Source organism: Priapulus caudatus, unplaced genomic scaffold, assembly GCF_000485595.1.
Source record: "Priapulus caudatus unplaced genomic scaffold, Priapulus_caudatus-5.0.1 Scaffold155, whole genome shotgun sequence".
NCBI classification, from domain to species: domain Eukaryota; kingdom Metazoa; phylum Priapulida; class Priapulimorpha; order Priapulimorphida; family Priapulidae; genus Priapulus; species Priapulus caudatus.
The window spans coordinates 11,369-27,945 of NW_014577216.1; the positions used below are offsets into that span (position 1 = coordinate 11,369).

Sequence of the window (16,577 nt, forward strand, 5' to 3'; positions counted from 1 at the left end):
CCAATGCAACGTGTCATGATGCTGTAGAATGTTCGTACCAGTTTGAGAGGATCCGTTGGACGTGGTGCGGAAACGTATAGACGCGGACACTGACACGAGCGACACGACACAACACGAGCACAACACGACACCCACACACACATCACACACACACACACACACAACACACACCACAAAATCCCCATTTATAGTAAGATGTATATTATGTACAATGTTTATATTATTCTCAGCTTTAACTTGGCATTGTCTGACCAAGTGTCCTATAGGTGGCTGGCGAAGCGTGTTCCGCGTAAACACGCTCGTTATCATTAATCAAGCAGAACGATTATGAGCAAGTAGCTATTCTTAGCATTCTAGTCTTGGCTCGTGATAAACTCATGGTAAATACTTGTATGCTATTTTCTACCTTGTTTTCTACGTTTTGTGTTTATGTCTGAAGTGTTTCTAACTAATTTCGGTGATTATCGATTGCTCAGGACCACCTTGTGTAGTTGTGATCCGGTTTACTACAAATGAATCATTTCGGTTCAAGGATAGGGTATAACTTTATATTCTAATGAATATTATTATCATTATAAATATAATGGCGACACAGCACACTCGCAGCAGCGTTAGTTTTTATGAAGGAAAGTTGATATACAGTGACACAACAGTGGAACTGTAATTGAGAGGTACCGGTACGGTACCGTATTTGTGAATGTGCGTTCATAATCATATTAATTATTATTTTCAGTTTTTACTGACTCTGTCCCAAGTGCCTGTGGTTTGCACAATATCAGTGTCACTACTGACGTGTTAAACTGTTAGTGTTATCATCACAGGCACTTGAAGCGTTTCAATAAAATATAATGCTAACTAAATACGGAATCTATTTACTACCAAATTCTTAATGTTTCTATACTCTCTTTCACCTATTAGTATTATTGTCGACAGTTTCCTGTAAATCCCGTCCAAATCCTACGTCCAACCATGCATATACTATGCCCAAGCCTAGTTTAGCACCCCATATTAGTTTAGCACACATTGCGGCTGTCCCAAACTATCCTAGATCTGACAGCGCTGCTCTCAGACATGTCACAGTCATGTGACAACTACTGACAGCATTGGTTTTTCTCTAAATGACTGTGATGTAACAACTATATATTGACAGCGTTTCTTTCACTGCAACAGCCTTTCGGGGTGCAAACTGGGAATCCCGGTACAGTTAAGCCCCCTATATTCATGACTGAACATATGTGCTTCTTGCCACAGATGATGTAAAACATTTATAACATTTCACAACCAACAACACAGAAACACACAGGCAAAAAAACATTCACAGATATATCTTGCTGCACTCACCAATAAATTATATCACCGAGGGACATAACTATGACCAGTGCCACTGCCACACTAGATTATTGGATTTTGATTATACATGACCATACCTGACCCTAGTTCAAGTTTCATCTGACCATCCTTAGAAAATGTACACCAGATCCACACAAAAGATTGTGGGCACTCGGTATGGGCATTGCGAACAAATCTATCCCCTAAATAATAGTAAATATACGTAAAATGTTTATGCTAAATGATTACGATCAGACTTATGTTTTCAGGTTGAACGATGGCGGCGAATAAACTGACAAAACAGAGTGAGCGAGTGGCTTTCGCCAAAGATCTGTCATTTCCAAAATACAAGAGTACGGAGAGTTTGAGCTATGGATCAGTCGACCATACAGTAGAGCCTGTGGAGGCACATGAAGATGCACATACTTCGTTTGAACCAACACAAGAGGAAAACAAGCTGCTGCCTTCAGGGTGCTCTATCCGTTACAGTTTGCCTCTGGCTCGATTTACAGTGCTAACTACCCTACTTCTTTTCGTTGACTGTATTGTAACAGCGGTGTTGTGGTTTACAGGTAAGTAACATTAAAATTGTATATAGTCTGGTCGTGCTTGCTGAATCATAAAAATTGATTTATATGCATTTCTGGTAACCAATTATATGATGAAATGTGTGTGAATGTCCATATAGTTACAGGACATACACATCTCTCATCATTTGGACAGTCCTGCTTTACCAGGAACATGACTGTTGTGTATGTATGGTAGATGTACAATGTTTGCCCATATGGCTTTTGGTATTGACAATAGTCACATGAAAGATTTTTGTGCTTTCAGGAGGCAGTGGTGAATACCTCACAGACAGCGTTATCAATTTTTCATTCGAAACGTCCATATTCGATCTACTGCCACTGGCGATCGTGCGTACGCTCATTTTGGTGTCTATCTACTGGAAGTTGGAAAGTACTTATATGCAGCAGTATGAGTCTCCTCTTGACTACCAGCTGTTTCTCGTGAAGAGAGTATTGCACGCTAGTGCTGGCGCTGTGCAGCTTGTATTCACTGCATACGCGTTCATCAAAGGTGGAATGATACTTGCTGCATTCGTCCGATCTTCTAAATCGGCCGCCATGAGTGCAACGTTCTATGCTGCACTGGTGTGTGCGTGTGTATTCTCGCTCGCAGAGTTGCTCGCATACGTTCTAAGCTTCAGAACTTACAAGAAGTTGCCAAAGATGAGAGTACGACATATCTACAATGCAGTAGGTGTTGAAGTTGATGTGGATGGTACGCCAAAGAAAAGGGAGGCATCCCTTGTCAGGATAGCTGTTTTAGCAAAGCCAGTACGTTTACAACTTTGACTGCATATAATTACTTAAGCATTTGTTAGTATTAATTGTGGTAATTTCTCAGTCTTTATTAGTTGTTTTTGCTTATGATAAAAATGCATTAAGGTAACCCCCTAGAGACCCAAGAGTCATTAAAGCAATGACATTGACATCCGCATTTAAAGAGGTTACGAAAATAATCGATTTTACTTGTAGTGTTTTTTTTTTCAATTGCAGGAGTTTCCATTATTATCTGTTGGATTGTTTGCTTTGCTGTTCTCATCTGGCTCCCAGATAGTCGCGCCGCTATTTTTTGGACTAGTGATTGATGCTGCTCAGACGTCTATTGGTATGTAAGTTGGCGTGACTCATTAAACGGAACTAAAACACATCAGGGTTTAGTATTATAACTGTAATCGAACCTAATCGGTATCCATCCTTAACCGGGCATTAGCAAGTTTGTTAGTAAATAGATGTAACACCCATGCTTCTGCCGTTGGAATTAACACATTTTTGGTAGGGTGGTACACTTAAACCAGTGTTAGTAGTCACAGAATCATTGCATCTCTCGATTGACCCTTCTACGCGGGTTTGACTGCATGTGCCTAGAGTGGGAGCAGCTGCAAGTGCTAATCTATCATTTATGTTTGTCCAGCAAAGTTGAACAGGGTAGTGGTGATCATGCTGCTGATCTACGGTGTTGGAGCATTGGCGTCGATGATTCGAGCGTGGATGTTTGAGCTTGCTGGACAACGCTTTGTTGCTAGGCTACGCAAAGATGTATTCACAGCCATAATAAAACAAGAAATTGGCTTCTTTGATGAGACTAGGTATAAATCCGTTTTGTGAGCAGGTATAGCCTGCACTAATTGTATCCCCCGCGACGAAGTCGGCGGGGATATTATGGTTTCATGTCTCCCCAGCCGCTGCCGCCGCTCGGTCCGCCGCAGAGAATCATCCTTCCGCTCTATAACTCGACCCCTAATTGACCTAGCGCTACCAAACTTGGTATACTTACACATCTTGGGGAGAAGGTGAGCTGCGTACCAAAACCAGGTCACTACGACCTTTATTTGACCTTGATCATATTTCCCTTCCACTCTATAACTCGGCGCCTAATTGACCTATAGCGCTACCAAACTTGGTCTACATACACATCTTGGGGAGAAGGTGTGTCGCATAACAAAACCAGGTCACTACGACCTTTATTTGACCTTTACCTTAACCTTGATCATATTTCCCTTCCGTTCTATAACATGGCCCCTAATTGACCTAGCGCTACCAAACTTGGTATACTTACACATCTTGGGGAGAATGTGTGTCGCGTACCAAAACCAGGTCACTGCGGCTTTTATTTGACCTTGACCTTGACCTTGGTCATATTTCCCTTCCGCTCTAAAACTCGGCCCCTAATTGGCCTAGCACGAGCAAACTTGGTATACTTGCACATCTGGGGAAGAAGGTGTGTCGCGTACCGAAACCAGGTCACTGCAACCTTTATTTGACATTGACCTTGAACTTGACCTTCATCATATTTCCCTTTCTCTCTATAACTCGGCCCCTAATTGACCTATAGCGCGACCAAACTTCGTATACTTACACATCTTGGGGAGAACACGGGGGATACATGTAGTTGGCGACAACTGCCCTTTCTAGTTATACTGATTCGTTTGTGATATTTCTATTGTTGCAGTTAAACTTGCCGAAACCAGAGTCGTGGTCATTTAGTTGAGTGAGGCCATTTGTTCTGCGTTGGAATTTTTGTGCTGTAATACAAATTTTGCGAATGTGAACAATTCAATGTTAATACCTTCTTGGAGTATTAATATATCAAAACTTTTATCACTTTAGGACAGGAGAACTAACGAACAGGCTTGCCTCGGATACACAAGTTGTGCAGAATGCTGTGACAGTACGTATTTTTACCATAAATTGATATTAATGGTCAATGCCATTGTCAATCCTAGTCTAAAGGCAAATCAGAGACGAACATGTCAGGCTATCCTAGTTGTTTGTTTTTGCTAATTTTTTTTCAATACGAGTAAATATGTGTCCTGTAGTGTTAAGCGCAATGTTGTACACTGCTGATATAAATGCCTATATATTTTTCTATATAAATAGTGATGAATGTTCCTAAACTCAGTTCTATCACCGCATGAAAACAAAATGGCAAAATTTATACAATGTATCCCCATTGAATAATTGGAGATTATATATTTTAGAAAGTTACAAAAAGTAAAATATACTTTGCTTTTTAGGTGAACATTTCAATGTTGGTACGCTATACGTTCCAAATCATTGGCTCCCTTGTGCTCATGTTCCTTCTCAGTGCAAAGCTTACTGCAGTACTGCTAGCAGTCGTACCTGCTATTGCTGTTGGTGCTGTCCAGTATGGTAAGTCACATTAGATAGTGCAATAGTACGATTAAACATTAAAGTTGCTTAACCTCACAGTTAAATGCATATATATATAGACCTTCTGTGAGCTCGTCTATGTTGCAGAAATTCACTAGAACTCGTTTGTATTGCTACTTTCATCACATTTCTTCTCAAAATCTAAAGGAAATTACTTCTCTTACGAAAGTAGCACCACAGTGATGTTTACACATCTGGGACACAGCGGAGCGATCGTTAACAGCTAGTTTTTTTCTATGATAAAACAAGTTATAATTCATTATTATATGTTTATTCAGTACAAAATTGTGAAATTTGTTTAAATCATATATCATTATCTACATTACATATGCAATCAGGAAACATATATAGTGTTTTCGTTCCAGGAACTATTTGCGCTATGGCGTATAGATACTATTTTGCGTTATCTGGCACTTCATACAAATAACTTGCGTCTGACAGAATTGTCAAAATAGTCAAGTTCGGAGCACATTTCTGGCTCAATGAGAACATTTCGTGATGTTTGCACACTGCAAGTATGCTCGAGTAGGTCTATATAAGCCTTTTGTTGCAAGGTCTATACGTTTTAAACTACTAATTATGATAACAATTAACATGTGTGAAATTATGTAGGACTGTAGGTATCGTTAGTGCACACATGCATGTACAATGATATTTCTCTGGTTATAGTTGTTGTGAAATGTTTGGTATCAATATGTCATTGAAACTGAAGCACTGTCACAATAAAATATGCAAAACCTTGCAATGATATATTTATATATATACATCATAAGCCCATCTGTGCTCACGGTTAATATGTCTAAATGTAAACTTTCTAATTTAAAACATTCTAAGTAGTAATAAAAGTATAGCATAATTATACTTTAACATTGCACACTGTGTAACAGCCGTTGTCGAAACTCATTTCGATCGTTTATTCCTTGAGTGCATGTGCCCTCTTTGCAATGGTACTTTCAGGCAAGTTTTTAAAGTCGCTTCGGAAGAAGTTTCAGGACGAACTGGCTGATGCAAACACCACAGCTGAGGAATCCATGTCGAACATACGCACCGTGCGAAGCTTCTGTGGGGAGAGGAAGGCCGTAAGAGAATATGGGGAGAAAATTGGCAAGAGCTTCTCCTTGGGTAGAAGAATTGCAGTGCTGCAAGGTGAATGATCGAACGCAATACATTGCTGGCTTGACGGTGCTATGCTTATTTTAGTTAGCAACATGAATATTATACTCATGCCATCATACTCTTTATTCCCTGCCCTCAAAAAGAGGGAGTTCGTGGCAAAATGAAGGAGTCCGCAGTCTGAGGTTCAAAATTAAAGATATGAACAATAATATGCATGTGCTTATTTTGAAGATTCATGCGTTGCACGTCTGCCAAATTTTCTTTGGACATTTGCTGAAAAAATACGGTAACTTCGCGAGGCCGCGCTCTGGAACGAACTAGTTAGTATGACAGAATTTTCAGGGAGTCACACGGACTCCTGCATATGTCAAATCCGGCAGTAAATCAGGGAGGATTTGACTCCGGACTCGCGTTAATTTTGCACCCTGGTATTGATACGAAATGATAGTAGGTAAGTCATCATGTGTGTGATGTTGTTGCAGGTGTCTTTCAAGGGGGCGTAAATGTGATGGCATTTGGTGCCATCACTTGTGTGCTGTGGTATGGAGGCAACCTGCTTTATGCTAACACTCAAGATTCCTCAGAAGGCATCACAGCTGGAGTCCTCACTTGTAAGGGAAACTGCCTAGCTGCAACATGTTGACTATTTTTGCATTTTTACCCATGACAATCGGCATACATTTAGTGGATTATGTGCATCTAGGTGGAATGAGTGTGTTTAACACTGTCTGTGTGTGATGTTGAACGTCTTTCTTTTTCTGTAATATTCCAATGAACATCTTGTGGTATGGTATCCTTCGTTGGTAGTGTATGAGTAGATGTAGCATATTAAGGTGAATATGTGGAAAGAAAAACCAGTGGCATACTGAGTTTTCTATACTATATTAGTGTCTATTTTGAATTATTTCTATGTTTCAGCTTTCCTTCTCTTCACATTGAATGTGGCTATGGGTTTTGCATTTGTCTCTGCACTCTATGGGGAGTTTATGCAGGTATCTTGTTCACCACACTTTTCATGGTTTCTTATTCTGAAACTAAAATGACAACTATTTGAATATATAACAAAAATTATAAATTATAAATAATAAAAATAATAATATTTATTTAATAAAAAAAAAAGTTGGTGTCCTTACTTGTAGAGTTTATACAACTGTTCCCAATGGTTATAATCTACATGTGTTTTTGGATTAAAATTAAGTGGTTCAGATGTATGTATCTGGTTGTGCTTCTAACAACAGAGCAGCACAGTGTGACATATCATTTATATAGAGATATACAAGGTAAGGTCATTTACAGGTCAACACAAATATCTTCACCATTGCATTTTACTGGAAATTGATTCATTGCAAAGATGTTGTACATCTAATGGTTTTTGTGTATAATTAATGTAATCTGTGTTTAGGTATAGTAAACATCTAATGGTGTATGTGCGTGTGTATAATGCAGGCTGTGGGCGCATCCATCCGTCTATTTGAGCTACTAGACAGAGAACCTAAGGTCAATAATCAGGGCCTGTGCAGACTGGAAGAGCTGAGGGCAGAGGTTGCCTTTGACGATGTTCACTTCACTTACCCGGCTCGTCCGGGCAGTGAAGTCTTGAAGGTTTGTCAGTTTCGCTTATAATTAATACGGCACATGCCTTTTCGCACTCTCTATTAAATGTTTTCTGTTTTTTTAACAGTAAATAACTGTGTATGTGTCTTGTGCTATATTGTTGGTACAATGCAGTGTCTACATTTGTCGGAAAATTATTCAGTAAGTGTGAAATACATAATTAGTACTGCTTGATAAAAATTAGCCCCAGCAACTCTACTATTGACTTTATAAACATAAGGAGTAAGATGTTAGAGGCATTTTTACAGGGCTGCCAACATTGGGTGATAGGTGAGAGTGAGATGCGAGGGAGCGAAGCGACCAAGCGGGGGGTGGGCGTGGGAGGGGGTTTCCCCCCTCCCACGGTAGGGAGCTTTTGCATTTTATAACTTCAATTTGTGCAATTTGGTGCATACTAAAGTGACTGTTTTCAGATATTGTAAGATTTTTTTTGCTGTGCGTGCGATATTTCAGCGTTTTATTCATGAAGAGATATTCATGCGTGAGATATCTCAGCATTTTTTTGCTGTGCGTGAGATATTGTAAGATCAGCGTGAGAGCGTGAGATTTGGTCAAAATGCGTGAGTCTCACGGTCAATGCGTGACAGGGCAGCCCTGTTTTTATGTGTGTGCAGTTTGCTGCTGTTTGTGTTGTTGTAGAAATGATATACATATATATATATATATGTGCACTAATGTACTATATTGTAATCATTCCCTCTGTCTGTACCTATAGTACTAATTGTATTATGATTTATTGCAAGGCCACTGTACGGATATTTTATATCTTATTAGGACTAAGATATTAATGATGAAATGGTGTTTCAATATATGTTTCCCGTCTTTGCAGGGGGTGTCGTTTAAGGTTGACATAGGTAGTATGGTGGCACTTGTGGGGCCATCTGGTGGAGGAAAATCGACCATCGTGAGTTTAATAGAGCGATTCTATGACACAAACCAAGGAAATATAATATTAGGTAAATACTTTTAACTTTGGTGTCTGTCTAAGAATTTTCTTGAGATTTTTGTGATATATTTCTGCCTCATTTCAGTTTCGAGATACTTGCAATTCATCTTAAAATCTCACATACATAGTCGCATACATCTACATAATTAAATGAGTAATTAACTAAATAAATTACATTCTTTGTTTTGCTATTCTGCTTCTTAGGTGGGAGTAATATCACAACCTTAGACAGTGATTGGTTCAGGCACAAAATCGCAATTGTTAGTCAGGAGCCAGTATTGTTTTCTTGCTCAATTAGAGACAACATTACGTATGGCAAGGAAGCTAGCATCGATGAGGTAAGTTAATTTACTAGACTGATGTAAAGTCAATGCCACTTCACTAAATGTTACATAAAACAGGATTTACAAAGACTGTGTAAGGCTATACGCTGTCACACACAGCCACTGGTTATTTGACTACTTTTCCTTTGAGTTGTAGTCAACTTTACATAACTATATCTGTCCCATCCTGCCCCGCATACGTGGGGCACGATGGGACAAACAATGAAGGCTTATTTTCCAACATTTTGGTATACATAACTTTATAATAGTGTCTGAAACAAACGAATTTTTGACCAAATTGATGTGTGTTGGATCTATTACACAAACGTGCACGAGACTGGCGTGGCATGAGTGTAAGGAATGCTTTGTCCAAACTATTAGCGCCATCTACCTTTAAGATTAGACTAACTCCAGAACTGTGTGCCGTTTGTATATATGGATGGATATTTCAAACCTGTTGCGTTGCAGGTAATAGAGGTAGCTAAGCAGGCGAATGCTCATGATTTCATCATGTCGTTCGAAGATCGCTACGATACGCTCGTGGGCGAGAGAGGGTTGAGACTTTCTGGCGGCCAGAAACAGAGAATAGCCATTGCTCGAGCGCTGATAATAAATCCCCAGATTCTGCTGTTAGATGAGGTGAGCAGAATAAATCAACAACCAAAGTGTAACATGTGGCACGATGTCCGTTTGCAGCAAGGAGCTAAATATAACAAGGAGAGGAAGTGGATTGGCTGTGTGCTTTTCGCCTCAAGGGCGCCATCTATGGATCATAATCAGCTGAAACGGCTGTGCAGACCGACCCAGAGACAATAGAACACTAATCTGTTCTAGGGTCTCTGCCGAACCCAAATTTGGGCTAGATATGGCGGCGCTTCCTCTCCTTGTTATATTTAGCTCCTTGGTTTGCAGCACAAACAGAGGTGTTACACATTATTATAAATGAATGACCATCGTTACGTTTTGAAATCAGGTATTTGTTACCTTGTATTTTCTTAACTTGTAATATTGAACAAGATCAATTTATACCTAGGATACATGTAAAACCTGTTTTTATAGAATGTATTAATGAAAGCAATGTCCTACCTAGTATTTACCTTTATGAAAGGGAGATGCACCAAGTATGATTATCAAGATTTTTGCTATAAGCTAAAGCTATTATTCTTGCTATTGATAATAAATTGAACCTATTTCAATATCTGTATGTATTTCTATTTTACCTATTTATTTTTTTCAAATAATTTTCCTCCCATTGCTTACAGGCTACCAGTGCGCTGGATTCAGAGAGTGAGTACTTGGTGCAGGAGGCCATAGATAGAGCTATGGATGGTAGGACAGTCCTCGTTATTGCACATCGGCTATCTACCGTCAAGACTGCTGCTCTGGTGACTATATACGTGCTACACTGTGTCCCCGTTATAACTCGATCATTGAGGTCCATAAAATGTCATCGCGAAAAAAGTGGGGTTGCGCTAAATAGTGGTTCAAGAAAAATGCTGTCGCTGTCGACCTAAGCACTCAGTCGCAGTGAGTTGCAATGTGTCGCGTCGCGTCGCATTCAATTGCAGTCCGACCTAGGGCCGGCTTAACTCACGAAAAAACTGTTCAGTTCTGGAAAGAGCAAAAAAAGGCCCAATGACTCATCGCGTTATATCCGAATTCACGTTAAATCGGGGCGCATAAAATGGGGGTTTCACTGTACTTGCAGTAACATACAGCACTCGGGCTTAAGTTAGACCTTGCTAGTATGTAAAATAGGATGCGTAGTTAGCATTGTTGATCATATATTAATAATTGCTGATTTCAATAACACATGTTACAACTTTATTTGAGCATGCCTTAACGTAGTTTATAGTATTTTAAGCTACCGGGTGACGTAATTGCATATATTGCCACTATAGGCACGAAGCATGTAGTGATTTATTTATTATTTATATGAAATAGGAAAATTTGATATGTAGCACATTTCTAGTGTAACTGCAGATAAGGCTGAACCTTGGATTACATTTATCTTTTAAACATATTTTTCTAATATGTATATATATGAATTACATAAAGTATATTCTAAATTACATTACATGAACAGTTATAGGTTCTTTTCAGTGTTGAACTGATATACCACCGTGAATATAGCATAATATAATACTGTTATCTGTACTTTGCTTGCTAGGTGATTGTCATTGACAAGGGAATCATAGTAGAACAGGGAACTCATGAGGACCTTCTGGCCAGGAATGGAGTTTACCGAAAACTTGTGTTGAGACAATTAACTTCAGAAAATGCTTCTTTGACATCTGAACCACAGGTCGATGAAGATAATGGCAAAAAATGAGTTCTTCAACCCAAAGTCTAAAGATTGTGAGATAACATTGAACACCAGTGATAATAATCAGCTATCAAATGATGTATTATGATTCATCTGAAGTCGTAAGATGTATTTAATTTGTTCTTTTCCTCTAAAGTCTAAAGTATAATATATTTATGCCATTACTAGTGATTTTTTGTGTTGACCAGACGTGATGCGGCCATGATGCCGAGGCGCGCCGAGGATTGACACTTTGTGTCTTCCAATCACAGCGTACGCCGCACCTCTCCGTTATAATTTTAAAGGTGGGGACCCATTGAGGTACGGAATCGCCGATCTCAAGAACTAGGGCATTCTGCTAGGCTAGAACGGTTTCCTACGAGAGTTTGGCACAAAAACGAAAATAACACGCTGTTTAGCGCACTGCGCTACGTCCGATCTGTTGCATTTTCGCATCTCCGTAATCAGAATAAGCCCCGCCTTCTTCGTTGATGGGCATGAATGGGGCGTCACCGACGTGACCGGTTCTTTTCCCCAGCCTGTTTACTTTTCGTAAATAATTAAATGCCCGGCCGATGCATTTCGCATCGAACAGGAAAATTTTCACTCGCTGTCGGAAGTGAACGAGTGCGTCATTCATTGAACAATTCAATAAAACACACAATGTTCGGAGCTAATGTTTACATGCCACAGCGCCATCTCTTGGATGTTTTATAAGTAAATATGGGGATTTTCAATAAAATAATGCGTTTTTATATGTATTTACCACGATTTACGTATAGAAACTATATGCTATTTTTACTCATTTCTCCGTATCTTTCCTTGGAGTTTTCATCGTCTTTCAATGCCTTTCGGTAGGTTTTCTGCATGATTATCATTTTGCGCAGGCACTCATTTTGGAAATCCTCCAACATTTTTAGCTCATCTGACGTAGTCAGGTGCAGCTTGTAGAATTGCATGATTGTCCGTCCGTCCAGGGGCGTGTATAGGATTTGTAGCAGAGGGGTCTAACCGTAACCCAAACTTGCAAGCACGCGAAGGCGGCTGGGTGCTGAGGAGCCTCCCACACGCAGAAATTTTTTTGAAAATTAACGGCCCGCTCATATGCGTTTTGCTGCGCGAGCAGGAATGGCGTCCGGACGGCCCCTGGACCCGCTCCCCCGCCCCCTTGTAGCACGCCCACGGCCGTTCGTCCGTCCGTCCGTCAATCCAATAAAAAAAAAAAAAAGAAAAAAAAGAAAAGCGGAGTTTGGGATGTCGAAAGCTGGAGGTCAAAGTCAAGAGAGTCAGAGAGGTGCTAAAAGAATGGGGCGAACCATTCAAGTCCTTAACTTAAGGTATAGGGACGGAATGCACAAATTCGGCACTAAATCTATAACGGTCTCGACCTAAGGCTCGGGCTCGTGCAGTGGTGGATAACGCATCATGGTAGGAAAAGGCCATCACTGTGCGCGAAATGGAGGTCACAGGTCAAAGGTCCATCGAGTAATCACTAAAGGAATCGAAGAAGGGAGGGGCACAGGGCAGAATTTTAGACATTTGTCTGAGGACATGGTCTATAAGCGGAGGCGTTGAAAAAACTTTTTGTTTTAAAGTGGGTGAACGTACATATGTTATGCTTGATTGAAAGGGACCGACTGAAAATGTACTTTCCGCTGAGCAATGCGGACAAGCAAGTAATGTCGATAACCTTTGAACGCCTACAGAGCGAGGGTAAACATAGGATTTGTTTACTGTTAGCAAAGAATTGACTGGCCGGGTTGCTAAGTAGAATCTATACATGCGCATGATGTATGAGGCTATGCAATGTCAGCAGGGCGGAAAAGTTTCCAAAAAAGCTAAATTTGGTTGAGAAGGTTTAATGCTCCTTCAATCGTGATAGATTTCTTTACTCCTTAAATCCTTAAAATCGTATAACTGTCAGTGTGTTACATGTAACTTATGGCGCACTCGCAGTGCATGTGGGGCTGATAAGTAGCTGTGTAGTTTTGCCTGCGTATTGTATACGAGGTGGCAGCTCTCTATTCAGGCTGTAGGCTGCGTAGCGTAAAATGGATGAGTGCTTACCTACTTCGTCTTGCAAATAGTGTTGCTACTACGTACGATGGGAAGCTCAGCATCTTTAATCTTAAAGACACTAAACGTGCGCGCCATCTCGTGGCAACTTCATAACGATCGCGCCGAACAAGACATTTTTTCGAGAAGGTTCCATGATACGGCATCCTGTGCGCTCCACTGCTTCGGCAGCGTAATGTTGAACACATTGGGACTAATTCAGGTTTACAGAATGCCACGCACTCCACCACAGAGTCACCGGCAGTCAGCCGTGAGATGAGCGCTGTCGGCCCGCGCGCACTTGTTACTTCTTCTTTACGTAGGTTAGTCCATCTTTCACTGTATATTATGGCAAGGAAAGGCAACTGTGGCACATTCGTAAAATAATTTCACTGCGTGCTCTATAGTATGATTTCCATAATTGTTGCTCTTCTGGCCCATGAAGTAATATTTCCCTCATCATGACCCTACATTTTTCACGTTTCGGACTGCTTATCATAATGTTATAAAACCTCGCTATATCATTACATCAATGCCCCTAGGTATGAATATTTGGGCATTTTGATTACTTGTTGCGCCTATTAAATAGTCCTTCCGCTATCCTTTCTTTGTTTGTGCAATTTATACCCAATTATATCTTGTTTTGTTCATATTAAATCAATCATTCTTTGATTCAGGCCGTAATCTGGAGAAGACTGAGGCGATTTTTGTTACTGTTTTATAATCTCCAAATTCCTACAATATCGTCAATAAATATAATCATGTCATCTTCTAAAAAACTACAGACCGATAGCTATTTCACCAATCCCGCGTGAAGATGTAACGAGCTGAACGACGCTGTAAATAGACGGTGGTGCGCCGGGTGCCTCGAATTTGGCGGGCACGTTCGCAACCTGCGGATCAGCGTTTCAGACTTGAACATGCCCAGCGTTGCGTGCGCATATCCGCGGAAATCGCCGGCGTTTTATGCCGCTGCGCAGCGCTTAGGATCAACAGCAAAGCTGTGCCACGCAATCTTGTATCATGTCTATCTGGATATCTGATATGTGAATATATGAATATATAACTATCAACTGTGATTAGAGAAGTGTGATGTATTTTGTAAATTACCAGTATAGTATGTTTTTTGTACATCTTAGCAACAGTATTACAATGAATTATGTGGTCATAAATTAAATCTTTTAAATGCAGCTACCTTACAACACATAGACACTCACGATAATTAGGCAATGCATACATTAATTGTATTACTAATATTCTATAATATTATTTTATATTTACTAATTTGACTATAGTAATATTTGAGATTACGCTTTCAATAGTCTGATATTGTTTCGAGGAATAATAGTAAACCTATTTAATTTAATTTTAATAATTGTTTTATTGACTGCTAAAGTGGAGAGCTCTTTAATGATTGCTATATCATCAGGAGCAATAGAGTACTTTGTGAATTGGTCGTCCTTGTGTGAACGTGCTCACCTAGTCTCGTCAATACTTGTTAAAAACTATTCTGTTTATTTTGCACAAAATAAAAAGAATCCAAAAAATCGTTGGCATACCTCTTTTATCAGTTATTGTAAAATTACTAAGTACTTGGACTCGATACAAAGTGAACAAATCTGTGAAAAGTCAAAAGTGCAAAAAGATTGGTGACCTGTTGTCATTATTCACCCCTGAATAGAAGTATGCGTGTGTACAATACCTGAGAACAATGCAAACATTGATTTGTATATACATTGTATATATAATATTGATTTGTATATATATATATACATTGTTCTCAGTACAATACGATGAAAATATCGCATGGGCACACTAGATGGCGCTCGTAACGTCGGCGGCGGCGTGCGATCGAAGCGCCCTTATATTAAGCGGTGGTAGGTGGTTGTCGTGTTTATGTTTATTAGTTGACATTGTCATTGCTATTGCAAGTCTTACTCTCATTCGTTGAATGTCGTCGGATGTTTGGTAAAACGGGTATCAAGCCCGAAATTTTTGCGTGTGATCGAGCATTGCCTTATTGGTGTTTGAGCATTGTTAAATTATAATATTAATATATGCTCTCCATTTGCAATTCTCGGTGTTCGATAAACCGCCTACTAATACTATACTAGTAATACTAATACTAGTAATACTAATACAGTAATACTAAATAGTAATAGCAGTACTAGTAGTATTACCTACTATAACTAACTTAGTTAATGCTAGTATTACTGTATTAGTAATGAGATTGTGCAAATGTGATTGTGAGGCCACGGAGTAATGTCTAAAGTACGCTGCACTACTATTCCATCGTAACGTGTAAGTATTGCAGTACACACGTGTATAATATGCAAATAATGTATAGGCCCTATAATTTGCAAATAAATGTGCAAATCCTATGCTCTCCGGGCCACAGACTTGTTAGCTGTACCATAGCTATGCCTATGGTTTTAAAGCAGACTGACGCTTAGTGATATTAGATCAAGTCTAATTTACGGCTCCACTCTACTTGTACGTCATCATCATCACCTTACCTAGTTACATTAATATTTCTACAGTGAACCTTGTGCAGCCAAACGCGAGCACAGGCACTTGAAGCGTTTCAATAAAATATAATACTAAATAAATACGAAATCTATTTACTACCAAGTTCTTAATGTTTCTATCTTTCACCTATTATTGCCGACAGTTTCCTGTAAATTCCGTCCAAATCCTATGTGCAACATGCACTTGCGGCTGCCATTCCTCACGCGGCTGCACTGTGCACTTACACTTATATATATAGCAGGTAGGAAAGCGTGCTGCCCAAATACGCTCGACGCTCGCTTCACACGATTACAACGATTCACACGATTACAACACAAATATTTAACCATTCTACTCCATCTTTGTTTTTATATCAACAACAGTGTTTACTTGTTATAAAAACATACTGTCTCTGTTCGTAACCGAGCTGTGTCACGCGAAATCACACAAAGACTGACGAAATTCTCGCGTTCGATAACGTTGCCCAGTAAATGTAAATGGCTGTCAGAATCAGGAAACACCCACCGGTGCTCTTTGTGACCTCATTCTTGCTCCGCAACGCTGCAACGTTTTTGCAACGCTCCAATGGCGAGCTCGTACGGGAGTTAGAAAGAAGTGTGCCGCCTATAGCCCATAGACTG

At 39.8% G+C, this 16,577-nt stretch overlaps 2 protein-coding genes across 5 annotated transcripts in view; both read left to right on the top strand.

The window, feature by feature from the left end:
* The window catches only part of LOC106806354 (ABC transporter B family member 27-like), an 18,503-nt gene extending 6,856 nt beyond the window's left edge, over positions 1-11,647 (top strand). The window contains exons 1-16 of one of the 4 annotated variants that reach the window (XM_014808262.1): positions 307-380; positions 1,599-1,901; positions 2,164-2,669; positions 2,892-3,003; positions 3,310-3,484; positions 4,506-4,566; positions 4,913-5,048; positions 6,027-6,215; positions 6,668-6,796; positions 7,104-7,177; positions 7,632-7,787; positions 8,629-8,755; positions 8,950-9,083; positions 9,537-9,707; positions 10,331-10,453; positions 11,239-11,647. In XM_014808262.1, the coding sequence (XP_014663748.1) occupies positions 1,607-1,901; positions 2,164-2,669; positions 2,892-3,003; positions 3,310-3,484; positions 4,506-4,566; positions 4,913-5,048; positions 6,027-6,215; positions 6,668-6,796; positions 7,104-7,177; positions 7,632-7,787; positions 8,629-8,755; positions 8,950-9,083; positions 9,537-9,707; positions 10,331-10,453; positions 11,239-11,400 (2,550 nt within the window). In that variant the 5' untranslated portion in view covers positions 307-380; positions 1,599-1,606 and the 3' untranslated portion in view covers positions 11,401-11,647. The other 3 variants (XM_014808263.1, XM_014808264.1, XM_014808266.1) reach the window with 3 other exon arrangements.
* A 3,663-nt stretch (positions 11,648-15,310) lies between these two features.
* The window catches only part of LOC106806328 (kelch-like protein 28), a 33,996-nt gene continuing 32,729 nt past the window's right edge, over positions 15,311-16,577 (top strand). Inside the window, exon 1 of the mRNA XM_014808235.1 lies at positions 15,311-15,396. Within this exon, the coding sequence (XP_014663721.1) occupies positions 15,390-15,396 (7 nt within the window). The 5' untranslated portion in view covers positions 15,311-15,389. The remainder of the gene's footprint in view (positions 15,397-16,577) is intronic.